The sequence below is a fragment of the Scatophagus argus genome, chromosome 10 (genome assembly GCF_020382885.2).
Source record: "Scatophagus argus isolate fScaArg1 chromosome 10, fScaArg1.pri, whole genome shotgun sequence".
Lineage (NCBI taxonomy): Eukaryota > Metazoa > Chordata > Actinopteri > Scatophagidae > Scatophagus > Scatophagus argus.
In genome coordinates, this window is record NC_058502.1 from 23,797,095 (window position 1) to 23,814,138 (window position 17,044).

The window sequence follows — 17,044 nt, forward strand, 5'->3', positions numbered from 1 at the left end:
AGGTATTTAATACTGTCCACCCTCTTCACCTCAGACCTGCTGATGCAGAGTGGACGGATGTCTTCCTGATCAATGCACCAGGAAACTGCATCGGTCATCAACAAAATCAACGAACTGGATGTGCTACTCGCCAGACACCCACTCGTCCGCGTCTGTTGTGCTCTGGCCGTGACAGAGACGTGGCTCCGGGAGGAAATCCCTAATTCCTCAACATTTCTGTTTGGTGCAACAGAAATGCTAACACAGGCAAAAGCAGAGGAGGAGGTTTGTGCATTTATACACATGACGGCTGGTGTACAAACAATAAGATCATCGCCACAATCTGCTCGTGTGCAGACCATTCTACCTGCCTAGAGAATTGTCTGTAGTGTTAATAACCGCTGTCTACATACAACCAGATGCTAATATTAGCTTGGCCCTTGCCTACCTACACGACTCAATCATCGAACAGCAGCAGACATACCCAGAGGGAGTGCACATCATCGCAGGGGATTTCAACAAAGTTTGCTTAAGGTCTGTGCTGCCCAGAATCCTAGGACCTAAGGATGCTCTTCATTGACTTGAGCTCGGCCTTTAACACCATCAACCCGGATATCCTCACAGCCAAGCTGGTCCACTTTGACTCCCCCCCCCACCATGTGTGCCTGGATCAAAAACTTCCTCACAGATCGGTCCTGAGATGGAACAGACTGCAGACCAACCTTCTAGTCTCTTTCTATCTGGCCACAATTGAGAATGTGCTGGTGCACACCATCGCTGGTAGTACGCTAGCTGTACAGTGGCCAATAGGAAGAGACTACAGAGGGTTATCAGAACTGCAGAGAAAGTGATTGGTTGTCCACTCCCCTACCTGGATGCCATCGCCAGCTCTAGGTGTCACCAGAGCCAGGGCGATCATAAAAGACCACCTTCATCCTAACCACCACCTGTGCAACATGCTGCCCTCTGGGAGGAGGTTTAGATCCATCAGTTGCAAAACAAACAAACTAAAGAACAGCTTCTTCCCTTGGGCAGTCAGAATTTTAAATTCACCGGAACAGTGATACGGATTTTCAATTAGCCATGTTGTTGATTGCAATACCTACCTCAACGTGCTGCATTGTTATCCTCTGTACGTAGCCCATTTATTGTTGTTTGTTGTTTATTATTTATCATATCTATATAATCTCACGCGAGATTGAGCAATAACAGGTCTGTGATGTCTGGGGTTGCACGCGCGCCACACTGAGTGGATCAGCGTGTGTCTACCCTTCGCCGAGAGGAGTGGGTAACCCGCTGAACCCCATTCGTAATAGGGATTGGGGATTGCAATTGGTCGGTGTCCAACTTCTTAGAGGGACAAGTGGTGTTCAGTCACACGAGATTGAGCAATCATGCCTCACTTGATACTTTCACCTTGTCACTTGACAATTTCAACTTGCACTTGGCCATCCATCCATCCTTTCCCTGGACACTTCCTCCAGCGTTTCCGGGTGGACCCTATGGCATTCCCAGGCCAGTCAAGTGACAGTCCCTCCAGCGTGTCCTGGGTCTTGCTCGGGTGCCTTCTATCGGTGGGGCATGCCCCGAGCACCTCCCAAGGGAGGCGCCTAGAAGGCATCCAAAACCGATGCCTGAGCCACCTCAACTGGCTCCTCTTGATGTGGAGGAGCTCCGAGCTCTTCCCGGGTCACAGAGCTCCTCACCCTATCTCTAAGGGTGCGCCCTGCCACCCTGCGGAGGAAGCTCATTTCAGTTGCTTGTATCCGAGATCTTGTTCTTTTGGTCCCAAAGTTCATGACCATAGGTGAGGGTAAGAACATAGATTGACTGGCAAATCAAGATCCTCGCCTTTTGGCTTAGCTCCTTCTTCACCACGACAGACCGATACATCGACCGCATTACTGCTGTTGCTGCACCATCTAATTTCATTGTACAGGTAACTGTTCAATGACAATAAAGGTCTTGATTCTTTAATTTTGAATCTTGAATAATTGAATCACCAATCCTTCTTTACATACCATATAGATATGCTTTCTCAACATCAAAGACACTGCCATTAAAGATTCTGTATTAACACAGCTTTTCTAACCTCTGTCAACAGACAAATTACTCAGTGAAATGTTTCCTTCTCTTTCTCTTCTTCTTCCCTTCTTCTGTCATCACTCTTTCTTTCTCCTGTACAGCACAGTGAACAGAGCACACACCACAGCACTATACACGAAGGGCCAGAGGAGACTGTACCTGCTAAGGAGACTGAGGACTGAGATCCTTTGGAGTGCAGGTGGCATTGCTTAGGACATTTTTGACTCTGTGGTAGCATCAGCCCTGTTCTATGGAGTGCTCTGCTGGGGCAGCAGCATCTCTACTGCAGACAGGAAGAGACTATACAAAATCACCAGGAAGGCCAGCTCTGTCCTAGGGAGCCCCCCTCGATCCAGTGATGAAGAACAATTCCCACACCCTGAACAGGACTCTAACAACACTGGGCAGCTCCTTTGGTGGCCGGATGTCTCACCCCAGGTGTGTGAAGGACCGCTACCACAGGTCCTTCCTCCCAGCTGAGATTATACAACCAGCACCGCTTAACTATTTAAAAATTGTCTTGTCTTCCTCCGCTTATCTGAATCTGGGTCGTGTGGGCAGCAGCCTTCAGCAGGGAAGCCCAACCAAGGTGTTCCCAGACCAGACAAGTTATAATCCCTCCATCATGTCCTGGGACTCCCGGATGGACAAGCCTGAAACAACTCCCTAGGGACACGTCCAGGAGGCATCTTAGCCAGGCCTGAACCCCCTCAAATGGCTCCTCTCAATGCAAAGAAGCAGCAGATTTGTCTCTCCTCTCCCCCCTCTCCCTCCCAGGCGGTCACAGCAGAAGGTCGTCTACACTGAGTCTGGTTCTGCTCGAGGTTTCTGCCTGTTAAAAGGAAGTTTTTGCATGTGTTGTTTACACACCTGTAGTGTCTTGAGGTAACTGTGTTATGAATTGGCACTTTAAATTAAATTGAATTGAATTAAATTGAGCAGTACTCTACTCTGAGCCCCTCCAGGATGTCCAAGCTCCTCACCCTATCTCTAAGGCTGAGTCCGGCCACCCTGTGAAGGAAACTCATTTCGGCCGCTTGTATCTGTGTTCTTGCTCTTTCAGTCACTACCCACAGTTCATGACCATAGGTGGGAGTTGGAAAGTAGACTGACTGGTAAATCAAGAGTTTCACCGTCCAGCTCAACATTACCTTCACCACAAGAGACTGGTACAGTCATCACAGATGCACAGATGCTGCTCCAATCCATCTGTCAATCTCCTGCTCCATTTTACCCTCACTCATGAACAAGACCCCAAGATACTTAAACTCCTCCACACGGGGCAACAACTCTCCTCCAACTTCCAATCTCATCCCACCCTTTTCTGGTTGAAAACCATGGCCTTGTATTCAGAGGCACTGATCTTCATACCAGCTGCTTCACACTTGGCTGCAAACTGTCCCAGTGCAAACTGGAGGTCACTGCTTGATGATGCCAACAGGACCACATCATTAGCAAAAAGCACAGATGGAATCCTAAGGCCACCAAACCTGAAAATTCTATTGAAAATTATGAACAGAACTGGTGACATAAGGCAGCTGTGACGGAGGCCAACCCTAGCTGGAAATGAGTTTGACTTATTGCCAACAATGCGAAACAAGCTCTCATGTCGGCAATACAGAGACTGGATGGCTCATAAAAACTGGCCAACCACCCCATACTCCAAAAGAACCCCCCACATGATGCACTGAAGGACTCAGTTGTAAGCCTTGTCCAAGTCCACAAAACACATGTGGACTGGCTGGGTAATGGCAGCATCCTTGCAAGGCTGTAGAGCTGGTCCAGTGTTCCACGACCAGGACAAAAACCACATTGTCCCTCTTGGAACCGAGTTTCAACTAACAGACAGACTCTTCTTTCCAGCACTTGGGCACTGTCCCCAATGAGCATGCAATGTTGCAGAGGCATGTCTTGAGTCTTGAGGTTCTCTGGATGGATCTCATCCAACCCTGGGGAGCTGTTTAACTGCCTCAGGTACCTCTGCCCCAGTGATGTGAGAGCCTCCCCCTCGAGCCCCCTGGCTCTGTTGCCTCCAAGGAGTGCATGTTGGTAGAATTAAGGAGATCTGGAGCTGCAGATCCGCTGCTACGACTACAAAGTCATCTCGGTCTAGGAAGTCGAGTGTTATGAAGAAGCGGTGACCTCTGACCTGCTACAAGGCCACTTTAGCTACTGTAGTTAGCCAGCCCCTATTAGCTGGTGCGGACTGATCTAAAATGTGCAAAAACTTGAGAGGAAATGGCATTCCTCCAAACTTAATGAATCTCGCCCAATCTGGCAAGACAGTCTTAGATTATATAGGAAGGCCCTACGGACTGCCAGAACAGCCTAATACTCAAAATTAATTGAGGATAACAAGCATAATCCCAGGTTTCTCTTCAGCACTGTAGCCAGGCTGACAGAGAGCCATAGTGCTATCGAGCCTTGTATCCCTGTGACACTCAGCAGCAATGACTTTATAACCTTTTTTAACGACAAGATTTTAAATATTAGAGACAAAATTCAACACCTACTGACCTCAGCTTGTACTGACCTACCACTAATTATCTGTCTATCTATCTACTGACCCTCACCAGCTACATTCACTTATATATTCATCCAAGCCAAAACATGCCTCTTAGACCCCATCCTTACTAAGCTACTCAAAGAAGCTTTACCCTTACTTAGCACCTGTCTATGAGACATCATCAATCTGTCAAACCTCACCTTAAAAAACACACACTTGACCCAGAGGTTTTAAGCAATTATAAACCAATATCTAACCTTCCATTTATTTCCAAGAGCCTTGAAAGAACAGTCGCCAATCAGCTTTGTGACTTTCTTCAAAATAATAACTTATTTGAGAATTTTCCGTCTGGCTTTAGAGCACATCACAGCGCAGAAACAGCATTGGTCAAAGTCACAAATGTCCTCCTAATGGCATCAGACAAGGGATTTATCTCTGTCCTTGTACTGTTAGACCTTAGTGCTGCATTTGACACCATTGACCATTCAATCTTATTACACAGATTGGAACACATAATTGGCATTAAAGGAACTGCATTGAGCTGGTTTCAGTCCTATTTATCAGATCGATCTCAATTTGTTCATGTTAATGATACATTGTCCACACTCACAAACGTCTGTCATGGAGTTCCTCAAGGTTCTGTCCTTGGGCCAATATTATCCACCCTTTATATGCTCCCCATCGGTGATATTATTAGGAAACACTCCATACATTTTCATTGTTATGCAGACCAGATGATGACCAAACCAGATGAAACAAATCAGCTAGTCAAACTTCAGGGATGTCTTAAAGACAGGTTCTTTGTTGCCAAAAGAGACAAGACTCTCTGCTTGTGCACAGACTACAGAGACGACATCAGCGTTATAAACAGGAAAACCCTCCCTCTTATATCTTCAGCATTTGAACTTCTGAAGGGTGCTCCCCTCTTTACCAAGTTCACCTTAAACTGTCTGCCGTTTAAGGTGGAAGTGGATGCACCAGACTCTCCTGAGCATAAGAAGCTCCATCACCCTGCCTTCCTGTATAGGAAACTCTACCCTGTCAAGAGGAATTACAACATTGGGAAACAGAATTGCTGGAAGTAAAGGTAAATGGACTGTACTTACTTAGCGCTCCTATCACTGACCACTCAAAAGTGCATAATAATAAAAGTCAGTATACTCATAATATAATAACCACCAGCAACAACCATTCACATTAAGACACACACTGATAGAACAGACATTGGGAGCAATTTGTGGTGCATTGTCTTTCTCAAGGACATCTAGACTGCAGGGACCAATAGAAACACCAACCTTCCTATTGGTGGACAACTGCTCTCCTGAGCCACGGCTGTGTGGAGGTGGTGCTTTAGGAATGGTGCCACTCATTGAAGGAGGTGGGGGGAGTATGTAATGGCTTGTCCTGTATGTGCACGGACAACATTCTCTCAGTGGTCTCCTTTGGGTGTCCTGTATCCTCTCCCAGTGCCTCATCAACCTTGGTTGGACATCTCTCTCTCTTTCTTCGTCATGGGTCTCATTCATGATGTTGCCGAGTTTGGAATGGGCCTCAGCAGATGCGACTGAAGTGTTTGGAGTGATGTAAGAGGATGGCAGATCATCATCAGGTATTCTCTCCTTTGTCAGAGAGTTTAGCTATTGCAGGACCTTCCCCTAAGTGTGGAATCCTGTAAACTAGCATTTACTGTTTTCCAAAGTGGTTAATCCTGTGACTGTCAGTCTCCAGCTCCCCAGGTTCATGAATATTCATCCGACCTTTCATATAGCTCATTTCAAGGCTGAGAGTGTTCCTTGATTATTAATGTGGGTCCTGTGTACTACATCAAGCATCTACTAGAGTTTGTTGCTGAGCCCACGGATACTAGTACCTTGGTTGATTGACTCAGCCCTGACTAAGCCTTGAATTGCCTCTTGTGACTGTTGCCCTGTTTAATGAACTTGTTTTTTGCTCATTGAAGACTGCAACTTTTTACGCATACTTTCTCTGAGAGTTATTTCAGTCCTCTCCACTGTGGGTTACCAGTTATAAAAATTATTGAGAATGACATCCTTTTGATTAACAGTTTCCTGATCCCTTATTATTTCTTTGCCCCTACCCCAGGGACAGGCCTAGGGCCTGTGTCCAAGTAACAATTTTTTTCTGAGTGCCAGTGTCTTGTGTATGCAGCAGCTTGTGGCTGCTAACAGAAAAAGTGCTGGACCCAGTATTTTTTTATAGTATGTGTACGTGTAGTACCTGTTAGTTGATATAAAAGGTACATGGCTGATAAAACCAGCTGGTACTTTAAAGGTATGCGTTGTTCTCACTGTGATAATATTGAAAACTATGTAAACATAAACAAAGCTTAAAAAATGTGATTTCATCAACAGTAACACTACTTTTGCCACTTGCCATCTGTCTTTTCCATGTGTGGAAGGTTGCTCTACATAAGCTGTACAAAAAGACACCTGAGGGATTGCCTTGTAAGGTATAAATATGCCAGGATTGCCATTACCCCATGGCTAGTTCATTTTCACAGTTCTAATGATCTAGGTAAGGCACTGTGCACCTGTTTCTTAGTGTGCTTTTGTTTTCGTGATTTGTGTTTTATTTGTGTGTTTTTTTATTTTATATACACAAGTTCCACCTTGTGTTGGTTCGTCTGTGCTTTGATTGCTTACCCCGCCCTGAGTGATCTGATGATTGATCTGATACGTCCCCTATTTAAGTCCTGCTCTGGCTCTCCCTTGTGCCAGTTTGTAACTTTCTGTTGTGTCATTCTTACCAGCAATTGCTTGTGTCTGCTTTCTTGGTTTTTGATCTACTGCTTGCATTGTGTACTCTGACTCTATCCCCACTGACACACACACACCATGCACATACATACAGTACTATGAAAAAGTGTTAGGCCACCATTAGATTTGTTGTTTTAGCAAAGTTTTTATCACCATGCATATTTATTGTTTTTAGGATGTGTTTTTATCTTTATTAAGATGCAAACAGAAAATATAGGAAACATGTACACACACACACACACACACAAAAACAATTTTCAGAACAAAATAAATGAAAAATAAAACCATTCCCAATCAGGGGCTTTCAGAAGGAATGGCATGATGAATTAAAACCTTTCTGTAATTCTCAGCCTCAAACCAGAAAAGACCCTCCACCATGTTTTACTGAAGGCAGCAAGTATCCAACTCTTCTTCTCACACATTGTTGATGACTGGACCCAAAAATTTCAAACTTGCGTTCGTCAGTCCATAATACTCTTTTCCACTGATCTTCATTACAATCGTTGTAAGTTTTAGCATATCTTAATCTTTTCACTTTGTTCTGCTTCCGAAAAAGTGGTTTCTTGGCTGGTATCCTTCCACAAAGACCTTTGTTGATCATGCTTTTTCGGACAGTTAAAGGGTCATCTTAGCATCCCAATGAAGCTGCCACATGCTGAGCCAGGTCCTTGCTGGACTTCTTTCAGTCTCTGAGACAACAAATTCTGAGAAACTTCTCATCAGATTTTGAAAGTTTTCTTGGCCTTCCATTCCTTTTTTTTGTCCTTGACCTTTCCTGAGTCTTCAAATTTCCTTCCAACAGCTTGAATACTATGTCCTGAGTATCCAGTTCGTTTGCTGATTTCCCTTAGAGAGTTGCCTTGCTGACGCAAAACTATGATTTTTATGTCTGCTGAATTCTATGATCTTTGGCATTTTGAATCGAATGATGTGATTGAAAGTTGGTCTTATATACAAATCTTGTGCAACAGACCTTTTTCATAGCAATCATTTTGACATGAATTAGCGGGACAAATGCAGGTGTTAGCAATAGGATTCCATTCCATTTAGGTTTAAGGTTCCTTGCTATTTTAGGCCATAGAAGCATTATATTATTATAGCATTGCTAAAACAATATATAAACAATATATATTATACACACACACACAAATTATTATATGGGTGACTGGTGACTGACCCTTGACATGAAAAGATTTGATAAACACTGCAGTAGGCACTTTAGATAGTGTACCTGATTCCCTGTGGTCTCCTGGAAGCAGCGGCCCAGCATGTTTTTGGAGGTCACAGGCTGGTACTGGGAGACCTGGTAGCCATGCTGCCTGGGATATACTACGTTGTAGCTGTGGTGCTGGATTTTCTGACTGCTCTCTGTCTGGTGGTAGCTGTAGCTGGTAGGAGAAGAGGAGCCTGACTGAGACCCTTGCAAGGGGTGCCCGTTGTGGTAATTATCCAGCTGAGAAACCTGGTGGACTTTGACAGAGGCCTCTGGAGGATGTTTTATGTGGATATTGACAATGCTTGGGCTGAAAACTGAAAGCACATGAGACAACATCAGCAAAACTATTACTGCGGTGCATTGTTATAAATAGTGTATTGTGGGTATTAGCAGACATTAAGGGCTTTTTTTTTTTTTGCTCACTATAATAGGAGCTCTGTCAGGCCTGATGGCATATTGACATTATGTACTGGAGGGAGGCAATTACTAATACACTGACAGACGGTAACACTGTTTTTTTTTTTTGTCAACTGTTTTTCCACAAAAAGTGTGTGTTTGTAACTTTCTAATAACCTCTTAAAAATTCATGGAAAGTATATCTTTTTCCTGTTCAATCATCCTTTGGTAACTGGCCAAGAGGCAGTTCCATTGTAGGACATAGGACATTAGACCTTTGACTATGTATTGCAGCGTGTAAGATAGATACACCGATCATCCATGACATTAGGACCTCCTGCCTAATACTGAGTAGGTCCCCCTTTCTTATATATATATATATATATATATATATATATATATATATATATATATATATATATATATATATATATATATAAATTAATATTTGAATATATGGAATGAAACTCTGAATATATGGAATATATTTGAGAGACTGGTCATGGCCTGCATCAAAGACTGCATCGATGTCACTGTGGACCCACACCAATACGCTTACAGGAAGAACAGAAGATGTCATATTTTCTGTGGTCCACACAACTCTCACCCACCTAGAGAATAAAGACTCCTATGTCCGCAGATTTCACATCTGCCTTTAATACAATCATTCCACAGACACTGATCCACAAGCTCAGTACTCTCAGACTGAGCTCCACCCTCTGCAACTGGGTCTTGGACTTCCTAACAGACAGGACGCAGACCGAGAAGATCCATGACATCTCCTCCTCCCCCATCACCCTCAGCACCGGCTCTCCCCTGGGCTGTGTGCTGAGCCCCCTCCTGTTCACCCTGCTCACACACGACCGCTCAGCGCAACATCCAAGCTGCCTGATCGTGAAGTTTGCGGATGATACAGCTGTGGTTGGCCGCATCGTCAACAGCGACGAGTCCGAATTAAAGGCAGGAGGTGGAACACCTGGTGGGTTGGTGCAGGGAAAACAACTTCTGCATCAACGTGAAGAAGACTAAGGAGATGATAGTGGACCTTTATACCCGCTTACACTGCGCCCTGCGTCTGCTGATCACTGCGAGCACCGCGGACAGCTGCGAACATGAAGCAGCTGGAGGTCGGAGGTTTCATTCTCCGCCGTCCTGATGTGATTCTGACACCGATCTAAGGTGCTCCGTGTTGGGAGGCAGCAGCGGTGGATCGACTCGATCACTCGAGCTGCTTCCTGTCCGAAGTGTCATTCCATATATTCAGAGTTTCATTCCATATATTCAAATATTAATTTCCTGAACGGCATGCCATAATATATGTATACATATATATACATATATATATATATGTAGATATGTATACATATTTGTACACACACACACACACATATATATATATATATATATGTATATACACACATATATGTATGTGTATATATGTATGTATGTATGCTGTTTGCTGTGTTCTGGATGTTTCTGGGCATCAACAACTCTGGTTAAAGATAGCAGATGCTTAAGTGTCATTTCCTGGTTGTTACTGGTCATTTTACCAGCTGGAAATGAGATTCAACAATCAATTATCTTTCTGTATTTTCACTTACCACTTAGTTACTTACTGACTTATTTACTTTACAAACAGCAACCAACAAATCCAGCATAGAATGCTTTTAAGTTAGGTAACTGTTGTACAAGCACACATGTAATAGCATGCTCGATTTATTTTTTCCAAACGTAATGTGATTACAGTAATTGCAATTGACCACCCCCCCCCCGCAGGACTGCAAGCTTTCACATTCATGAATTGTGAACATGTGCATATTAGGATATTCACTGATAAGGAACAGGCAAGTATTTCCCCTCTTTTTTTCCAATCTACAACACATCTACTTGTTTAATTGTAGCACTGGCTTCACAACTGTTGCTTTCACTCACCAGTACTCTGGCCGATGCTGTAGCTCAGAGGCAATGTATGTGTAGCATGGACCTGAGTCTGGCTGTAGTCATCTGGCGTCTGCTGATGTCCATTATCAACAGGTATCTGGCAGAACTTTCCAGTAAAGTTGGGAGGGCACTGACACCTGTCCCTGGCACTGCACTTGCCACCATTCATACATGGTAGGTGACACACAACTGAGAAGAGAAAAAAGTAGATGATGGTGATGAACAAATGACCCTATAAACAAACACTAACCAAAAAAGGACTTGTCATTATCAACACACCTGTGAGTGTATTTTGATTCACATTTGTGTGACTTTTCAACAGATCAGTCAACAGACTGAAGTACTTTAGTGCATTTAGTGTAGTCTAGTCCTCTTTTCCTCCCTTATGAGGACTTGTATACAGCTGTATACTGTACTGTGTTTACTTGTAAATTGTTAATTTATTATCTCTATATTTTTTGTAACTGTTTTTGCACTCTTTTTCTGTTCTTGTGAGCTGCCACGACAAGTGAATTTACCCACTGTGGGATCAATAAAATTCATCTTATCTTATTTCAAAGCTAACATTCACAACTCATAAACATAGGGCAAAAAAGTGAACTGTAGAGTGCCTTGTGTCTATGTGATGCATTCAATACTAATATAAGGCTAAGGGAAGTGTCGTAAATTCTTAGGACATCTGGACTTGTTAGGTTTCGTGAAGACGTTTCGCCTCTCATCCAAGAAGCTTATTCAGTTCTGAAGCTTCAAAATGTCTTCAAGAAACCTAACAAATCCAGATGCCCTAAGAATTTATTACACAGACTATGACCTGGATGACTGAGAACCTTCACCGACAAGGCTGAGGGAAGCTAAAACGGGCATGTCAGTCATCCCAAATTACATTCACAAGCTTTGTCAGAAATTAGTTAATTATAATTAGTAATTAGTTCTAAACACTAAGCAAACATACAAGTCATCCAAAGTATAATATGAATTTTAAAGTATGCTTTATGTTATACTACTGCCGCTGAGCATTCTCAATCCCTTTGGTTGGAATGTGTGGACTATATTTTGTGTGGATTATATTTTAGTAACATGGACATTTGCAAATGTGTTTCCATCCACCGTTTGTTTAAATTTGAAAATATTGCAAAAAAATTGCTACACATGACTAAGGTGGAAGGAAAAGTTGGCATGTTGTTAAGAGCAAAATGAGAAAAAGGGCAACGGGAAAAGGAGTGTCATTCCTGGTGCTTTTGTTATGCTTTGTCTTTTGTCCATGTGCCATGTTTCATGTTTGTCTTGTCATGTGTTTCCATGTTTTATGTTCAAGGGTTATGTCATGTCCTGTTTTATTTTGAAAGTGTCTCTTCCCCTGTGTGCCCTGTTTTCATGCAGCTTTGCTTTTGGTTTTCGTGATTGCTTTCTCCCTCCTAATGTGTGTCACCTGTGTCTCATTGTCTTGTCTATTTAGTCCTTGTGTTGCCAGTCACCTGTGTCAGAGTGTTACTTTTGTGTGCCTGTGTGTTCATGCTAGGAAACCTTTTTTGCCTTGTCCTGCCATGCCAAGAGTTATTTTTGCCACAGTTTATCGTTGATCCCATGACTCAGTAAGAGTGTGTTTTTTGAGTTTTGCTTAAATAAATTAAGACCATTGTTTGGACTTCTGCCTCGCCTGCCTGCCCTTTTTGACTCTGCATCATTCTCTGCGTCAGCTACGACACTCATTTTGTGAGGAGTATGTAACTTAAATGTCCACTTAACCATCTGATCCATTATGAAGACAATGGCGAGAGTGTAAACTTCCTTGAATTAATACATGACATAAACATAAACATAAATGTCATATTTTCATCATATTGTCTTTATTGTTTTTCCATCATTTGAGCTTTCACTGGAACTTTTACAGGCTATCTTGTTTATCTTGTTCATCTTTAGCAATTTTTTAGCTGCACCAGCTTGTATAGTTTTGACCAGAAGCTGGTGTGTCAGTCAGGGCTCAAGCCCAACAAAAAATACTAGTTTTAGGTATTTACCAACAGGCAACAAGAATAAAAACACACAGAAAATGTATTATGCAATCAGTGTTGAATATTGACAAAACACTTCAATTTACAACAGATGAATGCAAAAAAAAAAAGAAAGAAAGAAAAAAGAAAACACTCTCTTCTTCAGGATCAGAATTAGACAGTACCACAATCTATGGACTTTTGGCTCATGACTGTTAGTCTGCACAGAATGTTTTATTTTGAAAACTGACCAGATACTTTATGCTGTTCCTGCTACATGAAACTATTAGCTCGCTGCAGACTAGGCACCCGGAGGCGTTTTACGTGGTTGCGGGGGACTTTAATCACGTGAAACTGATGGACATTCTGCCCAGGGTTTAGCAGCATGTCACCGTACCCGGTGACACGCCCCTCTGTGTGTCCACATGTGAGGAAGAGCCTGGTTGCAGCCGTGGCCTAGAGGTTGGAGAAGCGGCTTGTGATCGGAAGGTTGCTGGTTCAATTCCCCCACTGGACGAGCAGGAAAAATTTGAGTGTGGTAGGGTGATTGGCACTCTAATTCTACGCCTGAAGTTTGATGCAGAATGGGCAATGTATATGTAATGTACTTGAAGGTATTCACTTTATTGACCAAATCTGACATACTTCTGGTCAACTTTAGAGGTGTGGTAATGCAAAGTATACAACATGTTACTTTTACATTTACATTTTTTTCTTTTTTTTTACCATCCTGACAGATTTGCCATGGGAAAGGCCTTGCTACTTCAAATAATAATAATAATGATAAAGAACAATCCTATGAACAACAACACGGTCCTTGCCCTTTTAGTGCACACACACATACACAGGTGCACTGGAGTCAGCCAAACTAAAACTCACAGTTCTGGCTGCCTGTCTGAAGAGATAAACATAAGAAGCAGAAACTAGGTGAATAAACACGATGTTCTCCACTGAAGCATCCAAAGTGTCCTCCCAGTGGCAGCACAATAAAATGAGAACAGATACACCCAGGGCTGCGACTCAACACCGCTGGAAGAACATATGACAAGGAAGACATCAAAACAAGGAAGGTCCTCAGGATGCATAGAGGGTTTCACCCCAAGTCCAGCACCCTGAGACTGTACACTAAGGAGGACTAGGGAGAGTCAGAACCTCTGTCCAGGATGAAACAACAAAGATCCAGGAGTGCATGAGGAAGATGGTCCCCAGAGATGAACTGTGAATATCTCAGGCAGCAGAAACCTGGCAATTAAGATGAGGAGGAGGGCAATGAACCACCATAGAGGGACAAGCTTTTGCATGGCGTGTACCACTGACAGACAGAAGTGGCTGATATCAAGAAATCCTAGAAATGAAAAAAAAAAACAGTGAAAAAGGTGGATTGAAGAACAGTACAGAAGAACTAATCATGGTAGCATAAGAACAGGAACTCAGTACAAGATCAATCGAGGATGGGTCTACCACACCAGACAGGACCCCAGGTGCAGACTGTGCAAAGATGCCCCTGAGACAGTTCAGCATATAACAGCAGGTTGTAAGACGCAGACACAAACAGACTATATGGAACATCAAAACCAAGTAGCTGGCATAGTATACAGGAACATCTGCACTGAGTATCAGCTGGAAGTCCCACAGTCAAAATGGAAGACACCTCCTAAGGTGGTTGAGATTGACCCAAACCAGGGGTCAGCAACCCCAAATGTTCAAAGAGCCATATTGGACCAAAAAAACAAATCTGTCTAGAGCCGCAAAAAATTAAAAGCCTTATATTGTCACACCGCGGTGAGGTATTGTCTTGTTTTGGGTTTTTTTGTCTCGTCATTTCCTGTTTTATTTTGAAGTATAACGCTCCTCTCGTTTCAGGTCACTTGCCCTTCCTCGTGTCTCCAGTCTGATTGTCTTCCCGATTACCTGAGTGTTTCCACCTGTTTCCCATTACCCTCGTGTGTTCAAAAAGTCTGCGTTTCCCTTGTCTTGTGCCAGTGTGTTTCGTCTTCTAGTGATCACGCCAGCGTACCTTGAGCCACAGTCATAGATATCTTGTTTTTGAATCTCTTTGTTGAATCCTCTGTCTGAGTGAGTTTTGTTAAACCATTTTCATAGCGCAGCTTAGTTTCTAGATACTATTTTGACATAGCTTTTCCTCTATATGAGTGATTTTTGTTGTAGTTCTTTATAGTGAGATTTCGTTCTTTTTCCTCCTTTGGAGTGATTTTTCGTTCTTGTCAGTAAATATTTTCCTCCTTAGGGAGCGCTTTCTGTTCGTTAATTCTTATAGCCTGCTTTCGTTTTCTCATTTGCTTTGTATGTTTCATAGCCGTGGGATCTCTTCTAGAGAGGATCTCACGTCAGGTAATGTTCATAGCCTCTTTGTTTATACACTCTGCTTAGAGGATTTGTCACAGACATTCTTAATAAAGATTGTTTTTTGCTACCCGAGTCTCCGCATCTGAGTCCTGCTCTGAGCCCCAGCCTGACATATATAAGCCTTATATGAAGGGAACACAGGCTGTAAGTGTATATTAGCTATATTAGCTTACCAAAATGACCAATTTGATGAATGAATCCTTCATGTACTCACCATCTATGAATGGTTTTCCACGCGTTATTATCTCCCGGGTTGCAACAAAACTAGCAGCAGAAGTGGAGTTTGGAGATGCAATCCACTTCTTAAATCTATCTTTGCGGTCCATTCTTCCTTGAATCCTCTGTTCTCATTATCTTTCGCTTTTTTCCTTTGGGATCCATGGCCCATGACACACCCGCCGGTTTGTTTACAACAGCCACCTGCGTTGCACCGCGCCACGCTGAAACTTGTGTCGCAGGCTATGACGCACATCATCGTTGACAGAAATGTTGAAATTTAATATTTATTATAAACATTTTTACAGCACTGGAAAACGTTAAGAATGTTTGTGTCATGTTTGTCCTCCTACAGAAACCATATTAAAACAAAATATATATTCCCCCCTATTTCTTTCCATTTTCATACATTTTTGAAAAAGCTCCAGAGAGCCACTAGGGAGGCGCTGAAGAGCCGCACGTTGCCGACCCCTGACCCAAGCCAAGATCCAGTGGGACTTCCAGATTCAGACTAACCAAATGGTAATGGTGAACCAGTCAGACACTGTGGTGGTCAACAAACAACAAGAGGGCAGTGGTGATACATGTAGTGATCCTAAGCGACAGCAATATCAAGAAGAAAGAATACAAGAAGTTTGAAGAAAACAAAAACAAGGCCTGAAAGAAGAGCTTGAAAAGATGTGGAGAGTAAAAGCAACAGTGGTGCCAGTGGTAATCTCAGTACTGGGGGCCTTGACCCACAAACTGGAATTCCCCCACTGGATGGTCAGGAAAAATTTGAGTGTGGTGGAGTGATTAATGCGAAAAATGCTCCCCCACTCCATTAGCTGGCTGTTGTGCCCTTGAGCAAGGCGCTTAACCCCCAAATTACTCCTCGGGCGCTTGATGCAGCACTGTTCCTGTGTGTATTTCACTGCATGTAATTTGCATGGTGTTGCACGTGTGTTCAACTAAGGATGGGTTAAATGCAGAAGACAAATTCAGTGTGTGTATGTAAAAATATATATACTGCCAATTCTTCTTCTTCAGCATCAGTAGACTCTGTCCAGAGTGATTGGAACACCTGAATTCAATTATTTGAATAGATGAATGAATACTTTTGGCAATATATAATATATAAAATATATATATATATATATTATATATATATATATATATATATATATATAATATATACACACGTGTATATATACACTGTTGCTCATAAAGTTGGAATAAAATATTTTTTACCTCTTCCCATGAAATGATTGTGACAATGTGATTTATTCTTGACAGATAAAGTGTATATCTTCTCAAAACTTTATTAATCAATCTCTTGCAAACATATCACAATGAAAATGAAACCACAATTAACCCTTACAAACTGTAGTCAGGCTTAAACAAAATTGGGGGTATTGAAACAATAGGATTAAGGCTTTGTTTAAATTCTTCAGCCTTGGTCAGTTTAACAGGAAACACATATTCGAGGAGATTTCATGCATATGAATTACTCTTTCAAATGTCATACAGTCACTAATATCGAGTATGGCCACCCCTGACTTCAGACGTCGTGGCATACTGTCCACAAGCC

General features: G+C 42.6%; 1 protein-coding gene across 5 annotated transcripts in view; it reads right to left on the reverse strand.

The window, feature by feature from the left end:
• The window catches only part of ltbp1 (latent transforming growth factor beta binding protein 1), a 191,333-nt gene that overhangs the window by 106,504 nt on the left and 67,785 nt on the right, over positions 1–17,044 (reverse strand). For all 5 annotated transcript variants that reach the window (XM_046401529.1, XM_046401527.1, XM_046401528.1 and 2 more), the window contains 2 exons: positions 10,892–11,089; positions 8,579–8,877 (listed from right to left, as the gene is read on the reverse strand). In XM_046401529.1, coding sequence (XP_046257485.1) covers positions 8,579–8,877; positions 10,892–11,089 — 497 coding nt within the window. The remainder of the gene's footprint in view (positions 1–8,578; positions 8,878–10,891; positions 11,090–17,044) is intronic.